Source organism: Melospiza georgiana, chromosome 18, assembly GCF_028018845.1.
Source record: "Melospiza georgiana isolate bMelGeo1 chromosome 18, bMelGeo1.pri, whole genome shotgun sequence".
NCBI lineage: Eukaryota > Metazoa > Chordata > Aves > Passeriformes > Passerellidae > Melospiza > Melospiza georgiana.
Genome location: NC_080447.1, coordinates 1,540,107 through 1,561,395, shown reverse-complemented (window position 1 = coordinate 1,561,395; position 21,289 = coordinate 1,540,107). Strand labels below are relative to the sequence as shown.

Sequence of the window (21,289 nt, the reverse complement as noted above, 5' to 3'; positions counted from 1 at the left end):
TGAGCAGGTGTAATTGTTTGTGTGCTGTGTATCTGCTCTGGGCAGCCCTGACAAACAGTGAAATCACCACTCAGCTCCAGAGGGACAATGAGAGCTTTGACCTCAGGCTCTGTCACTGTGCCTTTGTTATCTCTGAGCGTTATGGAACTGCTGCATTTTAATTCCTTGGTTTCTGTTTGTTTCCTCTGAGCAGTCCCAGGAGCTCGGATTCACTGGCTTTTTGTTAGTTATGAATTGTTAGTTTGAAAGAGCCACTGTTTCTGGTAGGATCACAGCCCACACTGAATATACCTCACTATTAATTAGAGACCAGCCCAAACCCAAGATGTCTGTTTGATCCCTCCTTCCCTCTGGAATCCTTTCTTTCCTGGGAAAAATTGCTCAGTGCTGGCTGGAGGATTGACCATTGTGTTGTAGAGAAACTTCTGTGGTTTCCAAATGTGTTTTATTCTCCTCAGGAATTAAACCCAAAAATCCTTCTAAGTGTCTGAGATCCTTCTGTGTGTAAAGGATTTCTCCTTCTCTCAAGTTCACTCTTGCCTGTAAGTCCATCCCACTGAGATCTCAATCAAACCCCATATATTTTATCGTGAAAAGTTTTGGTTTCAAGAACATGAAGCTTTTATCAGGTTCTCACTAATCTCCAAGCTGCTGACCTGGCAGAATGGATTGGGAGTGATGCAGATGTTCAACCCCCGTTGCTTTGTGTGTTAGTGACGGTAGATTAAAGGAAATGTTCCATTTTTACTGCTTAAACTGTTCTGTTTTACTGCTACTAATATTCAATATGTCAGTTCCTTTGGCACATTGAAACATGGGCGAGGAGAAGCTGAAAGTTTGAGCTGATGATAAAAGGAAAAAACAAAATAGACTGCCAGTAAAAAGTTTGGGAAGTTAGTTTGGGATCTGGCCAATCGATCCTCTCTTGGTGGTACCAGTATCTGATTTTTTGATTCATGGCTTTAAGCAGATAACAGGCTGGGGAAGGTGGGAAGGGAGCTGCACAGCTGGTGCACTGCTCCAGCCTGAGCTGTGAACACGGGTGTTGTCCATGGTACCTGTGTCAGATTGTTCTGGAACTGTGGCCAGCAGGGCTGATCTCCTGCAATCCATTGCTTTTGTCAGAAGCTGAGGCCTTGCTAAGCAAACATCTGAGTTTTTTCTGTTTCCTTTTCTCTTTGGCTGCAGTGGTGGAGAGCCGAGGAGGGATCATGGACAGCATCCAGAGATTCTCCAACCTGCCAACCTATCTCCCTGCAAACCCCCACATCTCCAATGCTGATACTTTCTTCTTCCTCAAGGAAGCCAACCAGGATATCATGAGGAACTCCAGTTTGCAGTCCAGGGTGGATTCATTCTTTATATACAAAGCCAAACAGCCACCTGTCCTAAATGCCACGTACGGACCCTTTTCTGTTGAACAACCCGTTCCCTTGGACCTCATGCTGACTTCTGCATCTTTTGGTTTCACAAATAAATTCACTTTTAATTGGAAATTAAAATCCCACATAATCAACAGCTCAATCTATTCCAACAAACCCAAAATACAGACCCTGTTCTATATAGCAGGGAAGGACTGGGATGACTACGACTCCGAGGAGATGCTGCCTTGTGTGAAGATGTTTGCTTTCCTGGAGTCCAGAGAAGTGGTGGCCAGCTGCAGATTGACAGGCCACCTGGGATTATGTGTGGTGGAGCTGGAATTGTCTCCCAGCTGGTTCAGCTCCCCTCCACCCCTGCTTTCAGAGGAAACAGCCTCCCTGGAAGGGATTACTGTGGAGCTCTTCTATAAGATTTATGCAGTGGATGGGGAATGTTCTCCAGAGGATGCAAAATGGGAAAACAATATCCATGCAGGGGAAGAGAATGAGCACCAAGCTTTGTCAGCCATGGAGAGGATTGGTAGCATCGTTGTTTACCCAAATCAGGACAAATTAAAGCAGTCTTCGCTGAGGGTGGATGAAAATATCCTTATTCACTTACCACTCAGCCCGGTCAGAGAGGGGGACATTGTGACCTTCCATGTTTTCCTGGCTGATTACTCGCTAGCAGACCAGTTTGTATTAAGGTAAGAGAATTTTTTAAGTGTTGTATGCAAAACAAATATGAGCAAATCAAAACTGGGTGTAAATCTTTGGTTATATTTACTGTATTCATGAGAGAACTGCATTTCCTCTTCAACAGGTGAGAACTATAGATAGTCTGGAATTATCTGTGTGAATTATTACACTTTTTGGACCATGGGCATTGATTTTAAAGTATGGGCCATGAATGTTTGATTGATTATTTTTTAATTCTGTTTGCTTCTAGTTGTAACTCTGCCTATTAAATTCTGCCTCTGTAACTCAGCTAGGGTAACTGCTGCAATGTGTTTTGCTAAAGAGTTTGCAGGAGGGTTTTCTGTTTCTTTGGTGAAGTTCCCTCTGTTTTTATTGACTTTATCATCATCATCTTTCCAAAATGCATGGCCTACATCCTGCACAGGTCAAACGTGGTGAGAACTCTTGCTGCATTGTACAGAGGGGAGCTGAGAGCTGAGGAAATGAGCTCAGCCTGTGTAGGGATCCTTTGGCAGAGCCAGGATTTGGGGCTAAACTTTGCAAGTTGTCTTCAGTTTTCCTGTAAGATCAGCCCTTTCTGCTTCTTCAGGCTTTTGACTGCTAGTTTCATGGCCCATTTTTGTTTTAAGTTTGGGGACTCTCTGTTGACCTTTCCCTGTGAATCTGCCTGTAACAGGAGAACTCAGGCATTTCAAACCACCCCGAGGGTTAGTGCTGCGTATTTGTTCTGTCCTTAGCTGTCAGACTCCGGGCTCAGAGCTGCACAGGGACCAAATTCAGAGAGAAATGTGAGCCAAACTGGGGGAACAAAAGGGCCAAAAGGTAATTGGAAAGTGTCATCTGCTGTAAGGATGTGGGACTCTCAGGAAGGGGAAACCTCAGAGCAGATTGGTGCCTTACTTCCAACTTTTGATCCGAGAAGGATGGGAGCAGAACATGACAGAAATGCACTTTGGGGACAGATGTTGAGAAAACAGACAGCAAACCTTATGCAGCACTTTCAAATCATTCAGCATTTGTGAAATAGCACATGCATATTAATAAACTTAGAGATTGCTGCCTGAATAGGGACAAATGATTCACAGCACAGCGCTGCTAACGGGGGGAAAGTGTGACAAATATAATGGGGTTTAACCAAACTTGAAAAGGTTTGGATCAGGAAGGGGCTTCCTTTAAACACAACTTATTGGTGCTCTTTGTGGATTTAGTGTTTTTAATTTGTCAAACATGGATTTGGCCAGCATCCACCGGCAGTGGATGGCCTGGCCTGGCGGAGCAGCCGGGTTTCAGCAGGCGTGTATTGATCCTCGGTGCCATAGCACAGAGATTATAGAATTTGCCTAAGGCTCTGCAAGGATTTAACATCAGCTCTTAATTCGCAGGGTTTTGTTCTCTTCCCCACACCAGAGATAAAATTCCCAAGGTATTAGAGCCAGCCTAAGACGAGGATGTTTTCTTTCCACTGGAACTTCTAAAATAGCATTTACCTCGTGACAAATGGTGCAAGGGTTGAGTTTTGATATTTCTGCTGGCCAGGAAATAACAAAAAACTCCTTGCAGAGGCACTTCTGAAATGGTGTTTTTCAAAAGCAAAATAGGTCCTGAAGCACTGAGCAATAACTGAGCTGGGTTTTCGGGGGAGCAGAAACTGGGGGAGCAGGCAGATTCCAGGCTGGGGAGGCCCAGGATGACCCACAGGAGCCTGGCTGCTGCTGAGCCCTCACCTGTCCCACAGCCCATGGGGCGTGCATGGCCCCAGCTGCCAGCTGTTCTCCCAACATGTGGAACGTCCATCGCAGTGCTCCTGGGAAGGCAGTCAGGTTTCCATGGGGATTTCCTTCTCTGAAAAGTGCATGGAATCTGTTCATCCCCAGGAAATGCTTCTGGTACAATAAATCAGCATGTTTTACGTGCACAGAAATATTTCCTTGGAAAATTCACTGCTGGCTCTCTGTAGTCTAGCCTGTCTGGGCTTTTATTTGGCTTTGCTTGCACTGTGCTTTTCATCAGAGAAACTGAAAGTATTTTTATTTACCCTTCAGTTGGATGCTGAAAGTGAGGGGCAGAATGCAATTCTGCTGGTGGTTCGCCTGCCCTTTAGAATGGGAAGAGAACCTACAAGTGTTGCTGTGATTGTGTTGAATGATGTACGTTGGGTCCATGGAGAGATTTTCAGCTGAAGTTTACATGGAAGGCAGGGAATGATGCTGAGGGAAATACAAGCACTACAGTGCCTACATCTCATTTATGCAGCTTCCCTCACCAGCTTTCCCTGGTTTTCTGCTCAATGTTAATGTCTGTGAAAACCCAGAAGGTTCTTCTATACCTAGAATTTCTGTGTGTTATAGCCAGAGAAAAAGACATGGGAGTGAATGTTTGCCTTGGGAAATATATTTTTGCCTAATATAACTGATAGTTTTTAATCATATGTGTTGCAAGTGTAGCAGGGTCTGGCTCATATGAGAGGATAGATCAAACCCAAGTCATTCTCAGCACAGCCTTGAGCTCTGACAGGATGCAAAGGAGCAGATATGCTCAATTTTATGCACTTCTTTACTATTTCATGCTGTGTGGCATAGTGTTTTATTTTATGCTGGATTTTTCCTAGCAGAACTGACTTCAATTCTCATATGGGAGTTGATTCTTTTTTGTTTTGGTGAAATCTGTGATTCTTGCCCAAGCTGGGGAGCTGAGAAGCAGCTGGGAGCAGTTCCTGGCCTCAGCAATGTGCTGTGCTGAGAGACTCCCCCTGTCAGATCCCCATCCTCCAGCCCTGTCACTGCAGGGTGACACTGCAGCCTTTTTGTGAGCTCCAGCTCTCACTTCCAGCCCCTTCCATCACTCCTAACTGGCTTTGCTTGGCTTGAGCTTGGTTATTTTCATTCAGTAACTTGAATTTCAGGTGGGGCTGGAGCTCTATGGTGCTGTGTTTTAAATAAAATACATTTATTTCTTTTCCTACTGGAGTGCAGCCAGCGTGGCTTGGTGTCAGGGAAGGGCACGGATGTGTCAGGGGGCAGAATTTGGGGACAGAGTGTGCATTCAGTGCCTTTGCTGTGCCTTTGTTGACAGTGATCCGTACGTGTGTGATGAAATGCTTGTGACACTGGAGATTAATTTGTGGCCTTGCTGCTCTGGTCTGGACTGCAAAATTCACCATTTGGGAAGATAAATTTTGCCCATTATGTTTGGTGGTTTGTCACTAAGCACAGTTTGACTGTAAAGGTAGGTGAAATGGGCTATGTTTGCCATGATTAAACTCTTTTATGGCCACCTTGTTAAAAAAAATAAGGGTAAAAATGAAGGACAGGTTTGAGATGCCAGCAGGACTCATACATACGTCAGTGTCACAAATTTTCAGGGCTTTTTGTCCTTTGATGTGCTGGAGTATCTCTGTTTCCCTCTTCACTAACAAACTTAGATAAAATGTAGTAAATGGGAAAAGAAAAGATGGAAATCGTGACTACAGAAGGGGTAACAGCAACTTGAGTGCTAATTGCTAGACAGAAGAAGTCTCCTGATACATGGAGGAGTTATAAAAGAGACAGGAGAAAACAATTCCTGCTCAACTGGAAGAACAGAAATCTCATCTAATAGCACTGGGAATGGCTTCTATTGTTTCTGTGGTGTTTGTTATTATTTAACTCCATCTTGAGACTCAGAGGATGAATTGAAAAGAAAAATGGGAGTCAATTTGTACAGCAGGAGAACGTTTAATGAAATAAATGGACAATTGCCCCTTGGTTATAGGGAAGAAATGAGGACACTCTCTTTAGGAGTAAACAATGGATTTTTGGATTGTTCTCCAAGTCTCCCCATCTGAGCTGTCAGTGGGGATGTGCTGCCCCTGAAAGCTGAGCATTAGCAGCAAACATCACACACAAAATGTGGGTTTGCTGGCATCCCTCACCCTCCCCAACAGCAAGGAGCCATCCTTCTTTGTGCCTGCAAAGAATGGAGCTGGAAATGGGAGAAATTTCAGGGTAACAGCGAGGAAACAGGTCATGAACCCAATCCAAGGTGCTACACACACCAGGAGACCCTTCCTGACTGGTCTCACTAGGCAAAATGATATTAAGGATTTATATTAATAAACATATATCCATATGGAGGAGGTGATGTCTCCTGCTAAGGAATAAAAATTGCACAGACCATTAAAAGTGACTTACAAGGCTTCTGTGTTAATAATGAAAGATCTGGAGAAGTCTGAGCAGTCGTCTAGAAGGCCAGAAAAAGATCATTAAGAGGATGTCTCCTGCCAATAGCTGCCAAGAGCAAACAAGGGAGAGAAAACAGAAGGTTTTGGATCCGGAAATGCATAGAAAATGAGAGTACAGGCTGTGGGGAATGCAGCCTGGCTGCCTGTGAGGAGGAGGCTCCACATGGCCTTCATCCCTCCCAAGCAAGCTGCTGGGAATGGGGAGCTCTGTCACTGGGATTGTCACTGGGGAGAGAAAGAAATGATTCACTGGAACATCACTGCAGGATGAACATTCAGCAGAAATCAGTGTTGAGAAAGGAAAAAGAATATAAAAATGCTCTTCTGAAATCTGAAATGCTGGTTCAGATTTAGAAATAATCACAGAAATAAACCATTACTGGTGGATTTGGAATAATTTGGGTTTTAGTCCAAAATTTTAATAGACCCAGGATGAATGTTGAAATTTTTGGTTTCCCTTTCCTCTCTGAATGTACATGGAACTAAATGTAAATATGAAATAGTGATACGTAATGTTAATAAAAATATCAAGCACTGCTAAGTCTGGAAATGCCAGATCTGCCTGTGCAACCTTTCTGCAGTCCCCAAGTACTTCTGCACTATTTCATATTCCTCCAAGACAGATTCACACTGTTTCATTTTTCCAGATCTCCTGCTTCATTTGATGCCTATATTGTCTTCCTCCCACTACTTTCTTTTCTTTTTGTTACTGAATGGAAAGGGAGTAATATCCTTTCAGGACACTCCAATGAGGCCTGGGGGAGCTGTCACCAGAATGGATTTTTTGGCTTGAATGAGCCATTTCTATAAATCCTCTTTCAGAAAAGGTTGAAACATTCTTTTATTTTTCCTATTTCTGTTTGAGACCGGCTTGTGGCCCAGAAAAATTGGCTGCAGCTGATGAAAACCTGACATGATGGTATGGAGTAACAAATTTCACAAGGATGCTGTATGAAGTACTTAGACCTGAATCTCTCTTGGCTAAAGGGAAAAAGGATTTTTTTCCCTGGGAGCTGCTGGATCCATATCTATGAACCAGCCTGGAAATCATTGTGCCATCCTGGCAGCTTCTCTGTGCTCCTCACGTGCCTTAAGATAACCTCCTCTGCCCCAGAAACCACCCCCTCGTACTGCCTTAAAACCAGCTCAAAATGACAAGAAAAAATAACTCCTCCTTAGAGCTGGAGCAATTCTAAAAGCAGGGAATAAATGGCCCAGTGAGTCCTGGAAGAGCCTGCAAGACTACAGTCAATAAAGCTTTTTAATGGAATTTTAGATAAAGGTCAACTATGTGCTGCAATAATCAGCTGTCCATGATCACTGCTCAGCAGCTCCAGTGACAGAGGGAGGCCCTGGGAATTGTTGGGCATTGGCTTGGAAGCGCTTCCAGATGGGATTGCAGCCTTGTGGTGATAAAACAGGGCTTTAATTGAGATGTTTCCTGATGGAAATGCCTGTTTTCCTGCAGAAGGGGTCCTGGGCCTGCTGCTCTGTGACAAACCAGGCCCCTGGGCTGTGTGGAGGTGCTGGTAGGGCAGGGAGGATGGGGCAGGTCCTGGTGACTGTTCCCACTGTCTGCTCCTCCCTGGGCCTCCACAGCCTTGGCTCTCTTCTTCATGGGAGTGGGGAAATGTTTGTGAGAGTTGGAGGGGAGGGTGCATCAAAATGCAGAATTAATTACAAATATTTAGCCTGTGCGTGTATTCCACCAGTGTTTTTCACTGAAGAGTTTGCCAGTTATTTTTAATTTTGGTGCTTTGGGAATGTTTAATGTGAGTGTTAGAACACTGAGTACAGCTGGAATGAAACAAGGATCCACTTCCCACCGGAGAAGGTGTTTGGTTTGCCTTGAAAGCCTGCTTCTGCTTCCATTCAAGCCCTGAATTCCAGCACCTCAGCTATCTCATTCATCTGCACCTGGGAGCAGTAAGGATCTGGCAATGTCACATAAATTAATTGGCGTTTCTCACATCCAGAACCATAAAGTAGGAAATAAGAGAGGTGGTTGTTTTTATTTCAAGTTATTTGGTGTAAGAGCAGGTGTCTCGTGGCTGCTCTGTGAGTGGGGTCCTGGTGCTGTGTGTCACTGGTGGCTCTGCATCTTGTTTGACAAACAGGGATTGTGAGAGGAGCCCTGGCAGGTCCTTGTGTGCCCATGTCAGCAGGCACTGCTGTGCCCTGCAAGGGGAGGGATGTGTGTGAAGGTGCCAATGCACCACGTGCCCTGACACAAACTCTGCCTTGTTGATGGTAATGGAAAGAGATTTTACATTTCCAAATGGATCGGGCTCTACAAGCTGCTTGTAAGCCGAACCCCGTCTCCAGAAGCTTTGACATGACAGCTCCTGCTAATTAACTGCAGGCAGCTCCTGCAGAGCTCAGGGCCTGCTGCAGGGCCAGGTGTGGGTGTGCAGAGCACTGGGGCAGGGACAGGCTGTGCTTCACCCTCCCCTGTGCTGAGCCTGCCTGGGATGGGGCTGGGGACCCCAAAGGTTCAGCCTCTGCATCACAGGGACCCCAAAGTTCAGCCTCTGCAGCCAGCTCAGGGCATTGCCACTGCTCTCCTCCAGAACTTGCTTTTGCTGGGGGCTATCCTGTCTTACCTTTGCTGTGATTAATGTTGGTGCAGCTCTGAAATGGGAAGGGAAACCACAGAAGATGGAATTAGAAGCTGAGTTTTGCCTGTGAGCAGCCAGCTCTGAGTTGAGTTACCTCTGTTAATGAACACAAAGCTGCCTTGGGGTGACAAAACTGCTTAAATTCACAGTATCACAAAGGGCAATTTAATGTTTGTCTTACAGCTGTCTTGTTTTCCTTCATCCATTCCTTTTATTTTTTACCTTGTACTGAGGTTGGGAACACAGGTCAGCAAGGTTCCTGTCTGTGAGTGATCATTTCAAGTTTGGGGCACGCTGAGGCTCTCTGCAAACCGTGTGTCCTCGTAAACAAGTCCCTGGCGGGGAGCTTGGGGGGAGCCTTTGTTTTGGACAATATGCTGAGTAGTCCCTGCTTTGTGCTGCCAGACAATGATGGCATTGATCAGCTTCTTGTACAGCTCTTCATTAGCTGGCAGTGCAGTAAATCACAGTCTTGTTTAAACAAGTCAGACACAACAGTGATTCGCTCCTTGATGCAGTTACTTCTCCTTCTATTCATTACATTCACTCTAATGAATAGTATTAAAAGTAGAAAAATGCCACTACTTTGAAATTTCCTTTTTTCCTGAGATGTTTCAGGCCATGCATTGCTGTCATTTTATCCTGGTAAAAATGAGATTACTCTCCCGTGAAGCTGATGAAGTATTGCTTTGAGGGAGCACATTGATCTCAATTTCTTCACGCTCCCCCTGATGCAACAGAGAGTTGCTTTTGTCCTTGTGTTTACCCATGAGTTTTTGCATGCTCTGATAGAAGAAGGGCACTGTGATAGTTGGCTGGCAGCTCCAGGGAGAAAGGACTCTCAGAAAGAGCAGGAAACCAAATATTGCGAGAAAATTGTCAACATATCTTCTTGTTTTGGGTGCTGTTCCTGCTCCCCATGCAATTTATGTCAATAAAAGACTGGTAAGAAATGGTTTTGGGCAAGGCAAAGCACGGAGCTGTGCTGTGTGAGGTATTTAATGCTTCAAATAGCTGCCACGGCTGCCTTGGATGCTGTACCCGGCCAGGTTATGAAAGAAATCATATTAACAAAGTTATTGGATCCCAGATGAATCCAAAGAGCTGCAGGAGAAGAAAACAGTGACAAATGAGTCTGCCATTCCGAGGCACAGCAAATGGTGCTTACAGTTAAAGCTATTTCACTGCTTGCACCATTCCTGGCAGCCCCGGAGCTGCGGGGGCAGCAGAGGCTGTGCCAGGATGGGGAAACCTGGGGCTGGCAGAGCCCCCAGAGCCCCTGGGCCAGTGCTGGGTGGCACTGGGGGCACCATCAGGGGCTTTACAGGGCCCCCAGAGCCCCTGCCCTGGGGCCAGTGCTGGATGGCACTGGGGCACCATCAGGGGCTTTCCAGAGCCCCTGCCCTGGGGCCAGTGCTGGATGGCACTGGGGCACCATCAGGGGCTCTTCCTGAGCTTTTCAGAGCCCCTGCAGTGGGGCCAGTGCTGGGTGGCACTGGGAACACCATCAGGGACTCTTCTTGTTCTTTCCAGAGCCGCTCCTGAGCGCTCTGGCTCTCCTCTCCCCCAGCTTTTGGTCTGGCACCAAGCAGTGCTGGCTGTCAGTACCCTGGGTGCAGCAGTGCTTCACCTTCTGTTGGGGGTTACAACCCCTAAATAAAAGGGAAATATCTCAATTCTCCTCAGGATCCCCAGGGAGATGCTGTGGGTATTCCCAGCAGAGGAGGAGTTGCTCTGAGCAGTATTTCCAGGGATATCCCCTCAGGAGGGTGCTTTTAGGGGAGCCATGCTCACTCAAGCAGCCCCAAGTTTGTGGGGCAAACCTGTCACCCTCCCTCTGCCCCAGCATGCTTCCCTTTAAATGGCTCACCAGGACCAAAATGTCCTTCCAGTCCCCCCACTTCATCCTTCTGAAAAATCTCCTGCCAAGAAAACTTTCTCAGTTCCTTTTTCCTCATTGTTTGGCCTAACCTTTTGTGGTATTAATGAAGGAGCCCTCCAATGCATTTTCACTAAATCCCCATCTCTAATTGTGCTGGTCCTAGAGGAGAACAAGTGGGAAAGGCAGAGAGGCAGAAGTGTGGGAGAGGCAATGCCTTGTTCATGAGCTTTCTCAGCATCTGCTCAAGTTAATGAGGGTCTGGGCAAGAAATGTGCCAAGCAGCCACAGGCAGTACACACGTGAGCACTTTGGTGCAGATCCCTGGTGGAGGATGCTGATAAAATGAACCAAGTGATGCTTGGGGACAAGCTGAAAAGTTTGTCCTGGCCTGGGAGGTGAGAGAGAAGCAGCAGCAGACTGTGAGAATTTGGAAGTGGATCCAAATGCATTGAGCTTTGGGTAGTTTTGGATCTGGGAATTTGGCCCTGGCCCATCTCTAATTTAATTTGCCTGGCCAGAGTCTTCTCAGTGCTCCCCAGAAAAGAGGGGTGATTTAGTTGACTTCCGTAGAGCTCCTTAGGATTAGTGCCAGTGAAGCCATTGCAATTTGGTCGTGTGAAGGCACAGGGGTGTGAGCCAGTGTCCTGGCTCCGTGTTTCTCTGGGAAATTGGTTCGGGACAGTGGCAGACACATATGGAGAGGGAGCGCTCGTGTGTGGAGCTGTGTTTGTAATGGCACACAGCACCACCAGCACAACGCTCCTAACCGCGGCATTTCCTGCACTCATCTCCATCATGTGGTGTAAGTACCTATGCTCCTCAGCTAAGATGACTTTTGACTCGTTTGCCAAAGGTAATAATCCTTTAAAAATAATTTAAACCTTTTCAGAATGATTCCCCTGATGCTCTAGGGACCAGTAGTCCTTTATTTGCCATAGAGCAGCCACAGAATGAATAGCAGCACTGTGGACTCCCTCAAACAGCGACCTTATGTGAGATGTAGCGATTACAGCAATTAAATCCTCTTTGCCAAGGCAACCAGGGCTTTATTTCTAACTGAAGTTACATTTTTTTCCCCCAAATGAATCTCTTCTGCATGCATTATTCATTTTTCTTTGGAACATTTAGCCTGTGCAAATTCCACGAGCTCAAATTCAGTATTATTACTTATTAATTATTGTGTTGAGGTAATGTCTAGGACAGAGTGCCCCAGGGGGTCAGAGGGCACTGGGTTCCCCTGCAGCCAAAAGCCATAGACTTTGTCTTGAGATGGGGGCTGAAAATTTAACAGCATTTGTAGAACCACCCATGAGAGTTTGCATTTGCATTTTGCTTGACTCAAAAATCCACGTCAAGGAATTTGGGGCATTTTGGTCCAGTGGATTCTTAGGGCAGTACAGTTCTGACCATACCCTTAAATTGTTTGAAGAAGGTTGGTCTGTCAGCTCAGACATTTGAATCCAACTGCATTCTTCTCATTGTGGCTCCTGCTTGGAGAAGGGAAGGTCAGTGATCAAAAATAATGGTTAAAGTGCAACATTTTATTTAACAATTTTGGAAATTCTAGCTTAGGACAATGCTTGGAATCCTTTGTTTTTAAGGACATGTGCTACACTCTCCTTTTAAGATTACGTGAGTTCATTGTCTCTTTCTGATATTACATAAATAGCCTCTTGACTGACAAGGAAACGAAAATGATTCTGTTTAAATCTGTACTGCTCTCCTAAGAAATCTACATTCATTATTCCTGGGATGACTGAAAGATTTACAATAGTTTATAATCTGGTATCATTTCATTCTTCTTCTTGGTATTATTAATCACCTTGTCATGAAACGTCAGGAGAACTTTGTTCAGCTTGCATGATTTGGGCTGAGAAAGCCATCCTTTAATATTAATGTTTCTTAGGAAATTGGGTAGATATCTTTGCATTCTGGGAACCATAAAATGGATGAATGATGTCCTCTGACTAGACATTAGATGCTTACAGGCTGCTGAAGCTGAAGAATGGTTGAAAAAGCCCTGCAGCTGTACCACAGTGGGAAGAAAAATGACCTTGCAGAGCAGATCTGGTTCAGGTCAATGCTTGGTGGTAGGATCTGCAGGCAGGATGGAGTTTGTGGTTCTCCTGGAACTCCACATCAATGGTTGTGCTTCACTGGGGACATGAAACCCAGGGCCCAATTATTTGGTCATTTAAAGATTCTGGGTTGCATTTCCTGAGCCTGGAGGCAGTCAACCAGGATCCTGGCTGGCTTTCAGCTGCAGTAATTACAACTTGCCAGCTCAGATTTTCTCTGCCTCTTAAATCACATCCGCTCTTTTTCACTTCCTTTGCTAAACTGCTGTGTCCCCTGTGCTGTTGTTGGTGATAATAGTTCTAATGCTTTGCCTATTTATGTAACGTTACTTTATCTGTCATGTCTCACACTGTTTGTACAAGGAACGTCTGTCATTGCTTTCATTTTACAAATCACTGTTTTTATTGCTCGTGTTGCAGCGATACACCTCAAGGAGCAGATGCTCTCCGAAAGGAGGAAGGCAATGCCTCCCCTGCCCTCCAAGCGTTGTTTTCCAGTGAGCAGAAAGCTCCTGCTTCGTCCCTTGGCTGTGTCGGCAGGGCAGATGGGTCTGGGATGGCACAGAGGGTACCCAGGGATGGTGAGCTGGTGGTGGGCAGGGAGGTGCCGTCCTGCGGGTGCCCCCCAAGGGGGGATGCCCACCCCTCTGTCCCGGCACGGCTCGGCTCCGAGCTCAGGCCAGGAGAGGGCAGAGCGGGCTTGTGCTGCGGCAGGGGAAGCGCTCGGGAGCCGCTGCCTGTGACCGTGTCAGGGAGGAGACGAGGAGCTGACTCCACGTTCCACAGGGCTTGATTTATTGTGTGATATGCATTATATTGAAACTATACTAAAAGAATAGAAGAAAGGATTTCATCAGAAGGCTGGCTAAGAATAGAAAAAGAACAATGATAAAAGCTTCTGTCTCGGACAGAGTCCAAGTCAGCTGACTGTGATTGGCCATTAATTAGAAACAGCCACATGAGCCCAATCCCAGATGCACCTGTTGCATTCCACAGCAGCAGATAACCATTGTTTGCATTATGTTCCTGAGGCCTCTCAGCTTCTCAGGAGGGAAAATCCTAAGGGAAGGATTTTCCATAAAAGATGTGTGTGCCACTGCCTTGGTGCAGCTCGGGTGCCCGCTGGGAGCAGAGCCGTGTCCGGGCTGTGATCCCCGCACAGGGCTCAGAGCATCCCTGCCCTGAAATGCCTCCACGGGGGGATGCTCAGGAACTGCTCCATCTGCGTGAGCCCCACAAAGAGCAGTGAAGGCAGCCCAGGGATTATCTCCAGTGAGGAGGGCAGGGCTGTGCACACACACACACACTCTCCCTGGGTGCACCCAGGCTCGGGGCATTGCTCCTGGGGTCTGTGCATAAATCACCAACAGGACAGGACTGCTGGGAACTGCCTTGAGCCGTTGTTTTTTCCAGCATCAGTCTCATTCCATGGGTATGACAATGGGAAGATGCCACCAGCTCATATCTCAGGCAGCAGACACAGAACTTAATGCTGCAACTCACTTTATAAGTTTTTTGACCAACCACACAAAGCAAAAGCACACTGGCAGTATTTATGTCTGTATAGTATATATCCTATATTGACAGTAGTTCTGTCCAACCACTGTAAGCACAGGTACCTTTGGTTAAAACACTGCTTGCTTATTTCTAATACAATACCTGCTTGTAAGCCTTAAACACAATGCACAGAGCTCCATTATTAAGCTTAAAACTTCCTAATATCTTGCTAGATGAACTTTTCTGCAGCTTAGGGAGTTATTCTAGGCAAGCATTAATACACAGACCATTCCTCTATTTGTCCCTGTCTATCTGTCTATCATCCTCTATTTGTCCACATCGGGGCTCATATCTGCAATCTCCTACCCCAAATGAAATGCTGCACTGTGGTTCATCCCCTTCTTTTCCCCCTCCTCCCTTCCTTAAACGCTTTCTGAGAGCTGTTGCATTTTCTCTTTATGAATGTACTGTGCCCGGTGTGAGGTGGATATTGCAAATGCATTTCATAAAGCAAATTTCCCCTCTGCTCTGAAGGTTAAGAAGCTTTAAGTGAGATTGTCTCTTTGCAGAACAGCTTTCTTTTTCAGACTTGAAAAACAATGGAAGTGTAGTTAATGTTCAGCCTGACAGAGTCTTAGCAAACATATTAAGGGTTTCATTTAATAAAATCATATTTCACTTCCATAGACAAGAAGCAGAATAGACTTGAGTCTTTTTTAATGAATAAAGTCCTTAGTAAGGTACTTGCAATCTTTCTTTATGTAAGGCTCATTCTCAGGTTTTTTTTCTTTTAGGAGCTAGGAAGATTTAGTGCAGCATTTTCTAAATTGTGTCGTGCTTCCTTTGGAACAGAATGTAAAGGGAAATGTATCTTAATGTTAAAGAGACGTGAAACAAAAATGTGGTTTTTCCCCAAAGAAAAGTTAAACATTTGCAAGAAAAATGTTCTTTACGGCAATTTCAATTCTGTTAAAAACACAGTTACTGTCAGAAAATAATGGTGCTGGATGAGCTCTAATAATAAACCAATTTGTGTGTACCAGGGGAGTGGACTTTTTCAGCCTTTTGTTGTAAGTCATGCTGCAAGGGCTGCCACTGGGCTACAAGAGCACGGATATTTTCACACTGGGATTTGTGTCTGCTTGAATTATGTGAATAACTCCATTGAAGTACAACTGGGGAACAATTCATCATGTGACTTCTTATTAAAACATTGCTTTTTTACTCCGTTCAGTGATGTTTGAGCAGCTCCATGTATTTTTCTCTCAGATTTCTCTTTTTAATTCTTTTTTTCTTAAATGTTCTGTGTGCACAGTGCCTCTATTGTACAACCCAGAGCACGTGGCAGCAAACTCCTGATTTCTGGGGAGCTGCAGCTCACAAGTGCCATTAATGGGCTGCGTGTGAGCTGCATTCTGGGGGCCCCAGGCTTGCACAGGGCTCCCCTTCCCTTCATCAGCCCATTTGTTGAGATCAGCAGGTGCACCAAAGCATGCAAATTTAAAATTTGCTTTGAGGAAAATGGAGTGGTGTTTTTTGCCCTGAAATGAGCTGTTTCTCTGAACACCGCTGCCAGCTCGCTTGCTCGGGAGGATATTTGCAGAAATGGAATGCAAAAGTGGTACAAATGCAGCCAAATTGAATACATTTACAGATGTAAAAGGCTCAGGCTTTTGCAGGCTTGTAAGTCTCTTTGGGGTGAGGACTGTCACTCGGTGTGGATTTATGGAGTTTTGTGTCACAGGTCCCTAAACACATCAGCCCTCAGGTGGGTTTGGTGCTGGTGACAGTGACAATGCTGCTCCCACCTGGCTCAGGCACCTGCAGGGCTCCCTCAGCACAGGTACCTGTCATCCTCCCTGGACCCCAGTCAGTCGTGCTTGATAACAGCGTGGAAATTGGATTTGTCATCTAGTAATCCCTCAGTGATCGATAATTAGTTGTAATTACGCGCTGTTTAAGAGCTGAGGGGAGAAAATTGAAGTTTGTGGCCGGAGGAGGAAATGAAGAGTGGCAGGCACACCAAGGTGTTGGGCATAAGAGAAATGCAGTTAAAGAGCTGAATTTTCACAAAGAACAGGGAGTCAAGCTGCCTTCTCTGCCAGGCCAGGTCACAGGGCTGGAGGGGCAGGAGCTCAGGCTGAGCAGGATAATGCAGACCTCGGTGAGCTTGGTGTCCATACAGCATCATGACTCGGACAACAAGGACGTTTGCTTTTGTTTGTAATCTCCCAGAAATGTGCCCAGTGTGAAGTGTCACAAGCTGTTATTTGTGAAGTATTCCTTGAAACTTCTCCCGTGTTTATAATCAGAGCTCCTTCCCCCAGCTCAGTTTGAATTTTTGTCCAGTATATGAGCTAGGAGCAACTGAAGTCCTTGAGGGTTCACTCCTGGGACTGTGCATCCTCTGCTCTGTCTCCAAAAAGGCACAGCCTATACACCTGGTTTGGTTTCAGATGGATGAGAAAAGGTCTCCCTTCTCTTCTTTGTGCTTTCTTCTCTGTTCCAAAGAGCCCAAGAGCTCAGGTGTCCAGATGGGCAGGGATGTTATTCCAGCTGTCTCTGAAAATCTAGTTGTGCTGTCCTGGGATTTCTGTACCAGCTTTGCAGTTAAATCTGCCACTGGTAATTCTTGTCAGCCACAGAGGCAGAGAGGGTCTGTGTGCTTTGGAGTTGTACCCATGGGTGATTGCCTCGTGTGGCTGATTGTCACTCTCTAAATAGACATGCAAAATGGAGCTGTTTAACTGCAGGAGGTGGGAGGGAAGGAGCTGGAGCAGACCTATTACCCAGTGGTACGTGAGAAAGAGCCAGCAGAATTTATGGTTTCTGAAGGAGCAGTATATTTTTAAGCTTCTTGTATTCCTACACTTCACAGCCCAGATTAGCAGATTGTTGACAGCTCCATGATATATTTGCTGTCACCTGGCTGGAGTCCGAAGCAAGTGATAAATTTTTGGTTTGAATGAGCTCGTGTGACATGCAGTGACAGATATATTTTTTGTTACTACAAGTATGTAGCGTGTCCTGTGCTTGGGGACTTTGGTGCTATTCTTGCTGTGGTCGTGAGTGACTTGCTTGTTTTCCTTGTGCTTCTGCCTCACCATCCAAGAAAAGGTGGGGAAAATGACACATTCCTCATGTGCTGTGATGGCTCCTTCCTTTTCTGCCGTGTTGTAGCCTGACACAGGCTCAGATCATCTTCTTTGGGTTCAGCAGAGCCCATGTGCTGGCTCTGTGCAAAAGAATCCAGCACTTCCAGTTGCTATTGCTGGATCTCACTTGTCTTGGATATGTGTCACAGGAATTTGCATGCAGAAACTTGGGGTGTTTCTGAAGTGATACTACAATATTCTGGGAAGACACACCTCCCAAAATACACATTCAACATGGGAGAAGGGGCAGCAGGAATCACTTTTGTCTTCACGTGACTGAACACTTGGAGGAGCTGAATTTACAGATTCTGATTGTGGGTAAAGCCTTAGTGCTCTATATTGGTGAGCTCTACTCTGACAAAGCTTCAGGGTAGAATAGCAAAGAAAAAAATGTGAATATACATAATTAAAATGCCTACTTTAAACTTCATGTCATATTTTTAACACTAAATTTGAGTTAAGGAGTTCAGCTTTCCTACAGAGTTTTCCTGAGGTTTTAAACCCTGGATGCTTCGAGAGAGCAAGAGACTTGGTGCCAACAGTCCCTCAAATTATAGGGCCTGTGTAATTTTTGCATACCTTGGGGTGAAGGCTATGATAATTAATGGATTGCAGGGATTAATATTGTTTCTTTTAAGTGTAAGTTAAATATTTTTGGAACAAAAGAATTATCCAGGTCCATAAACCCAGTTTGCTTTGAAGCAGATGGTAGAGACTGAGAGGGATCGAGGCAGGGAAGCTGCATCTTTCCACATCAAGGACATGTTTTGTTTTTGTGCTGGCAGAGCAAGGGATTAAGCCTGGGCAGAAAATTTGAGGGTTGTGTCCACTCATCAATGCCTTGAGAGGGCTCACACGTGGAGCTGACACTGCCTGGTTTGCTGGGGCTGTGTTTCATGGCACACAAGGATCCGTGTCCAGCCCAGCAGCATCTCTCACCTGGCTCTGAGTCTGCCCTGTGACAGCTCTCTGCTGCTGCCTCTTCTCAGCTCCTCCAGCAAGGGTGGAGACACTGAAGCATCTCCAAACTCTGATGTGCTTAGACATCAAAAAGGGAAGGTGCACCTCTCTCATGTGAATGCCTGCCTTAGGGGGGAGAGCATATGCACAGCAAATGGACACTTACATAACCCTGTCAGCTTCCACTGGCTGATTTCAACTGTTGGTTTGCCACAGGGAGCTGGAGGAGAAGAATTAGGCAATATAAATAGAAAGATGACATCCTCCAAAAGAGCACCATTCAGCACATATTGCTGGCTGGCCTCATGGTTCAGAGCTGATAAGCAAATTTGGCCTGGATCCTGTTGCAGCATTTGAGGATGGCACCAGCAGAGCAGAATTGGCAATTTCAGCAGAGGTGGACGCTGTGGATGTGATCCCTGCCCGCAGAGCTGCCTGCAGGAGCTGCTCTCTGTGGCAGAAACCTAGGGCCAAATTAATTGTGATTAATTTTGATTACAGACCATTCTCTTTGAAGTGACTCTCGAGATGAATTTGTCCCATGCGTACTTTAAAGGGCAAGTTGCTCACAAGTGCTTTGGCTAATGCATCCTCCAGGTTTATTTCAGATATCCTTTTTTTTTCTCTCAGCAATTGGTTCCTGGTGCAAATACAGACACTTTGCATTAATTCCCTGCAGGGCTTCTCTGCCATATTTTTAGGCTTTTGAGTGGCATTGTGGAAAACATGAAAGCATTATGGAAATGATCAAGTCCAATTCTTCTGTTCTTTATTCAAATATCAGTTGGGGGGGAGGGGGGGGAAAGCCTGTGATGCTTAATCATGCAAAAATCCTCCTAAGAGCTCATTTAAGTGAGGGTTTGAGTGGGGACCTCAAGATTTGGCCCCTAGTGCATGATGGATTTTAACAGCAGCGAGGTAATGATTAGGTGGAGGAATGTAAGTACAAGTGGTTGAAGTGCTGGCATGAAAAAGGAGTGAAGAGTATTGTCCGTTCAACACCACGAGGAGCTGTTGCATATGATTATATTTAATGAAAAGAAAAGTACAATGAATGCACTTTAAAGTGAATTCCTCCCCCTGTTCTTTTCATTTGTTTGGGAATATTCTGTGGGACTGACTGAAGGCTTTGTCTGGTCTAGCAGGAGCCCCTCAGCTGCCTAATAGCAGTGCAGAAAGTGTGGCACAGCACCTTTTCTTACTTATTTACTGATCAAAAGGAGTGTTTACAGAAAGCTGTGCTTTGCCCCCATTTCAAGAAAAGCCACCTGTGCTGCACTCCTTGAGGTCTTCTGAAAGCTCTGTAATGGGAAGCATTTCCCACTAGGAACAAACAGCCAAATGTATTTGAAATGGAAAATTTCTGATTGAAATGGGCATCTCAGAGCTTCCAGCTGCTGGCGACCGTATGGCAGAACAATTGCAACGTTTGCAATCTCTTTGCAGAAGCTGCTTATCTAACAATCAGGACAGCTTTAAATATTTATTTGAAACTGGTTGGTTTCAAGTATTGAAAAGCACTGGTTTTCCCCCTCTTTGCCTGATTGAAACAGGGTCATGAGTGCTCAAGGTCACTTCAGAGCCTTGCAGGTCTCTGCAAAGAGGGAGAGGAATTGGGAAATGCTTGGGTTCCCTTGGAAGCTGTGTTTTGAAGACCTTTCTGAACAAATGTGAAGATTTTGAGGAGGGATCAGGAGCAGAGCAAAACTCCCCAGATGTTTTTCCATTCATAGGTAGAGACTGAGAGGGACAGGAAGCTCTGAGGCTGGGGCACTGGCCAGGGGCTAAACTTGAATTTAATTGGTTTTCTGTGTCATATTTCCCCATTTTCAGCCAAGGTAGATGCTGACCTCCAGCTCTGCTGCCTCCTGTGCTCTCTGCTCACACCTGAGCTCTTTGCTTGGGTGGTTTGTACTTGGGGCACCTTTTGGTGGGTTCCCCTCAGCTGATCTCTCACTCCTCTCCCTCAGCTTGTTCATGAGTCTCCAGCAAAGCTTTCCTGAGTCCATTACTGTGAGACTCAAGTGCAGGACTCTGGAAAAAAACATTTTGTGCAGGTGCTGGTGTGGCTGCAGCAGCTGCCATGTCATGAGCTGATAGACTGTCCATCTCTTTGTACCAGAAAGTTCTGTACATAGGTATGGAAAGTGCAGAAAGTCCTCTGCCAACTAGGAAATGTGATTTTGAAATTTATCCTTACAAGTCCTTCTGACAGCTGTTCCTATTAGGAACTCAATCAGTACAGCATTGTGAATTCAGTCAAGTTTTCCCTTGACATGCTATAAATGTATTAAGTGATGAAATGTCATAGAATCAAAGCAAATTTGCACTTATTCCAGAAAGAAATCTGAATATGTAACTGTTGGAGCAGTGATGGGGTAAGCAGAGATTTGCATTCTTTTCCTTCATAATGGAAGTTCTGAATAGTTGGGTTGACCTCCCAGTTAATGTAGTGGTAATCCTGCTGTGGCTAAATTACTTCTCCTTTCTAACCATTTTTGATCAAGTCTGAATCCGCATGTTTGTGTCTGGTAGGTTGTGGTTTGCAGACGATGGATTGACAATAGTGAGGGCTCTGACTCCACTGTCCTACTCCTGTGTATCTCTGCAGAATTCTCTTCTGAGCCACAGGAACTGATCAGGATGAAAAGGGGGACCTCTGGCAAATCTCTGATTGTTTAAGCAAACTGCCTTTTGTCTTGAGTCACCTTGAAGAAAGCAGCTTTCCACTAAACAAAAGGGAAAATCTGCTTAGCACATTTTTGGTTTTGATGAAGAGCGCAGCTTCCAGCCGGCTGTGCCGCTAATCTGCCTGATGTA

The 21,289-nt window shown here is 45.5% G+C and overlaps 1 protein-coding gene across 1 annotated transcript in view; it reads left to right on the top strand.

Moving 5' to 3' along the window:
* TMEM132B (transmembrane protein 132B) overlaps nucleotides 1–21,289 on the top strand; it is a 215,542-nt gene that overhangs the window by 57,856 nt on the left and 136,397 nt on the right. Inside the window, exon 2 of the mRNA XM_058036938.1 lies at nucleotides 1,189–2,068. Coding sequence (XP_057892921.1) covers nucleotides 1,189–2,068 — 880 coding nt within the window. The remainder of the gene's footprint in view (nucleotides 1–1,188; nucleotides 2,069–21,289) is intronic.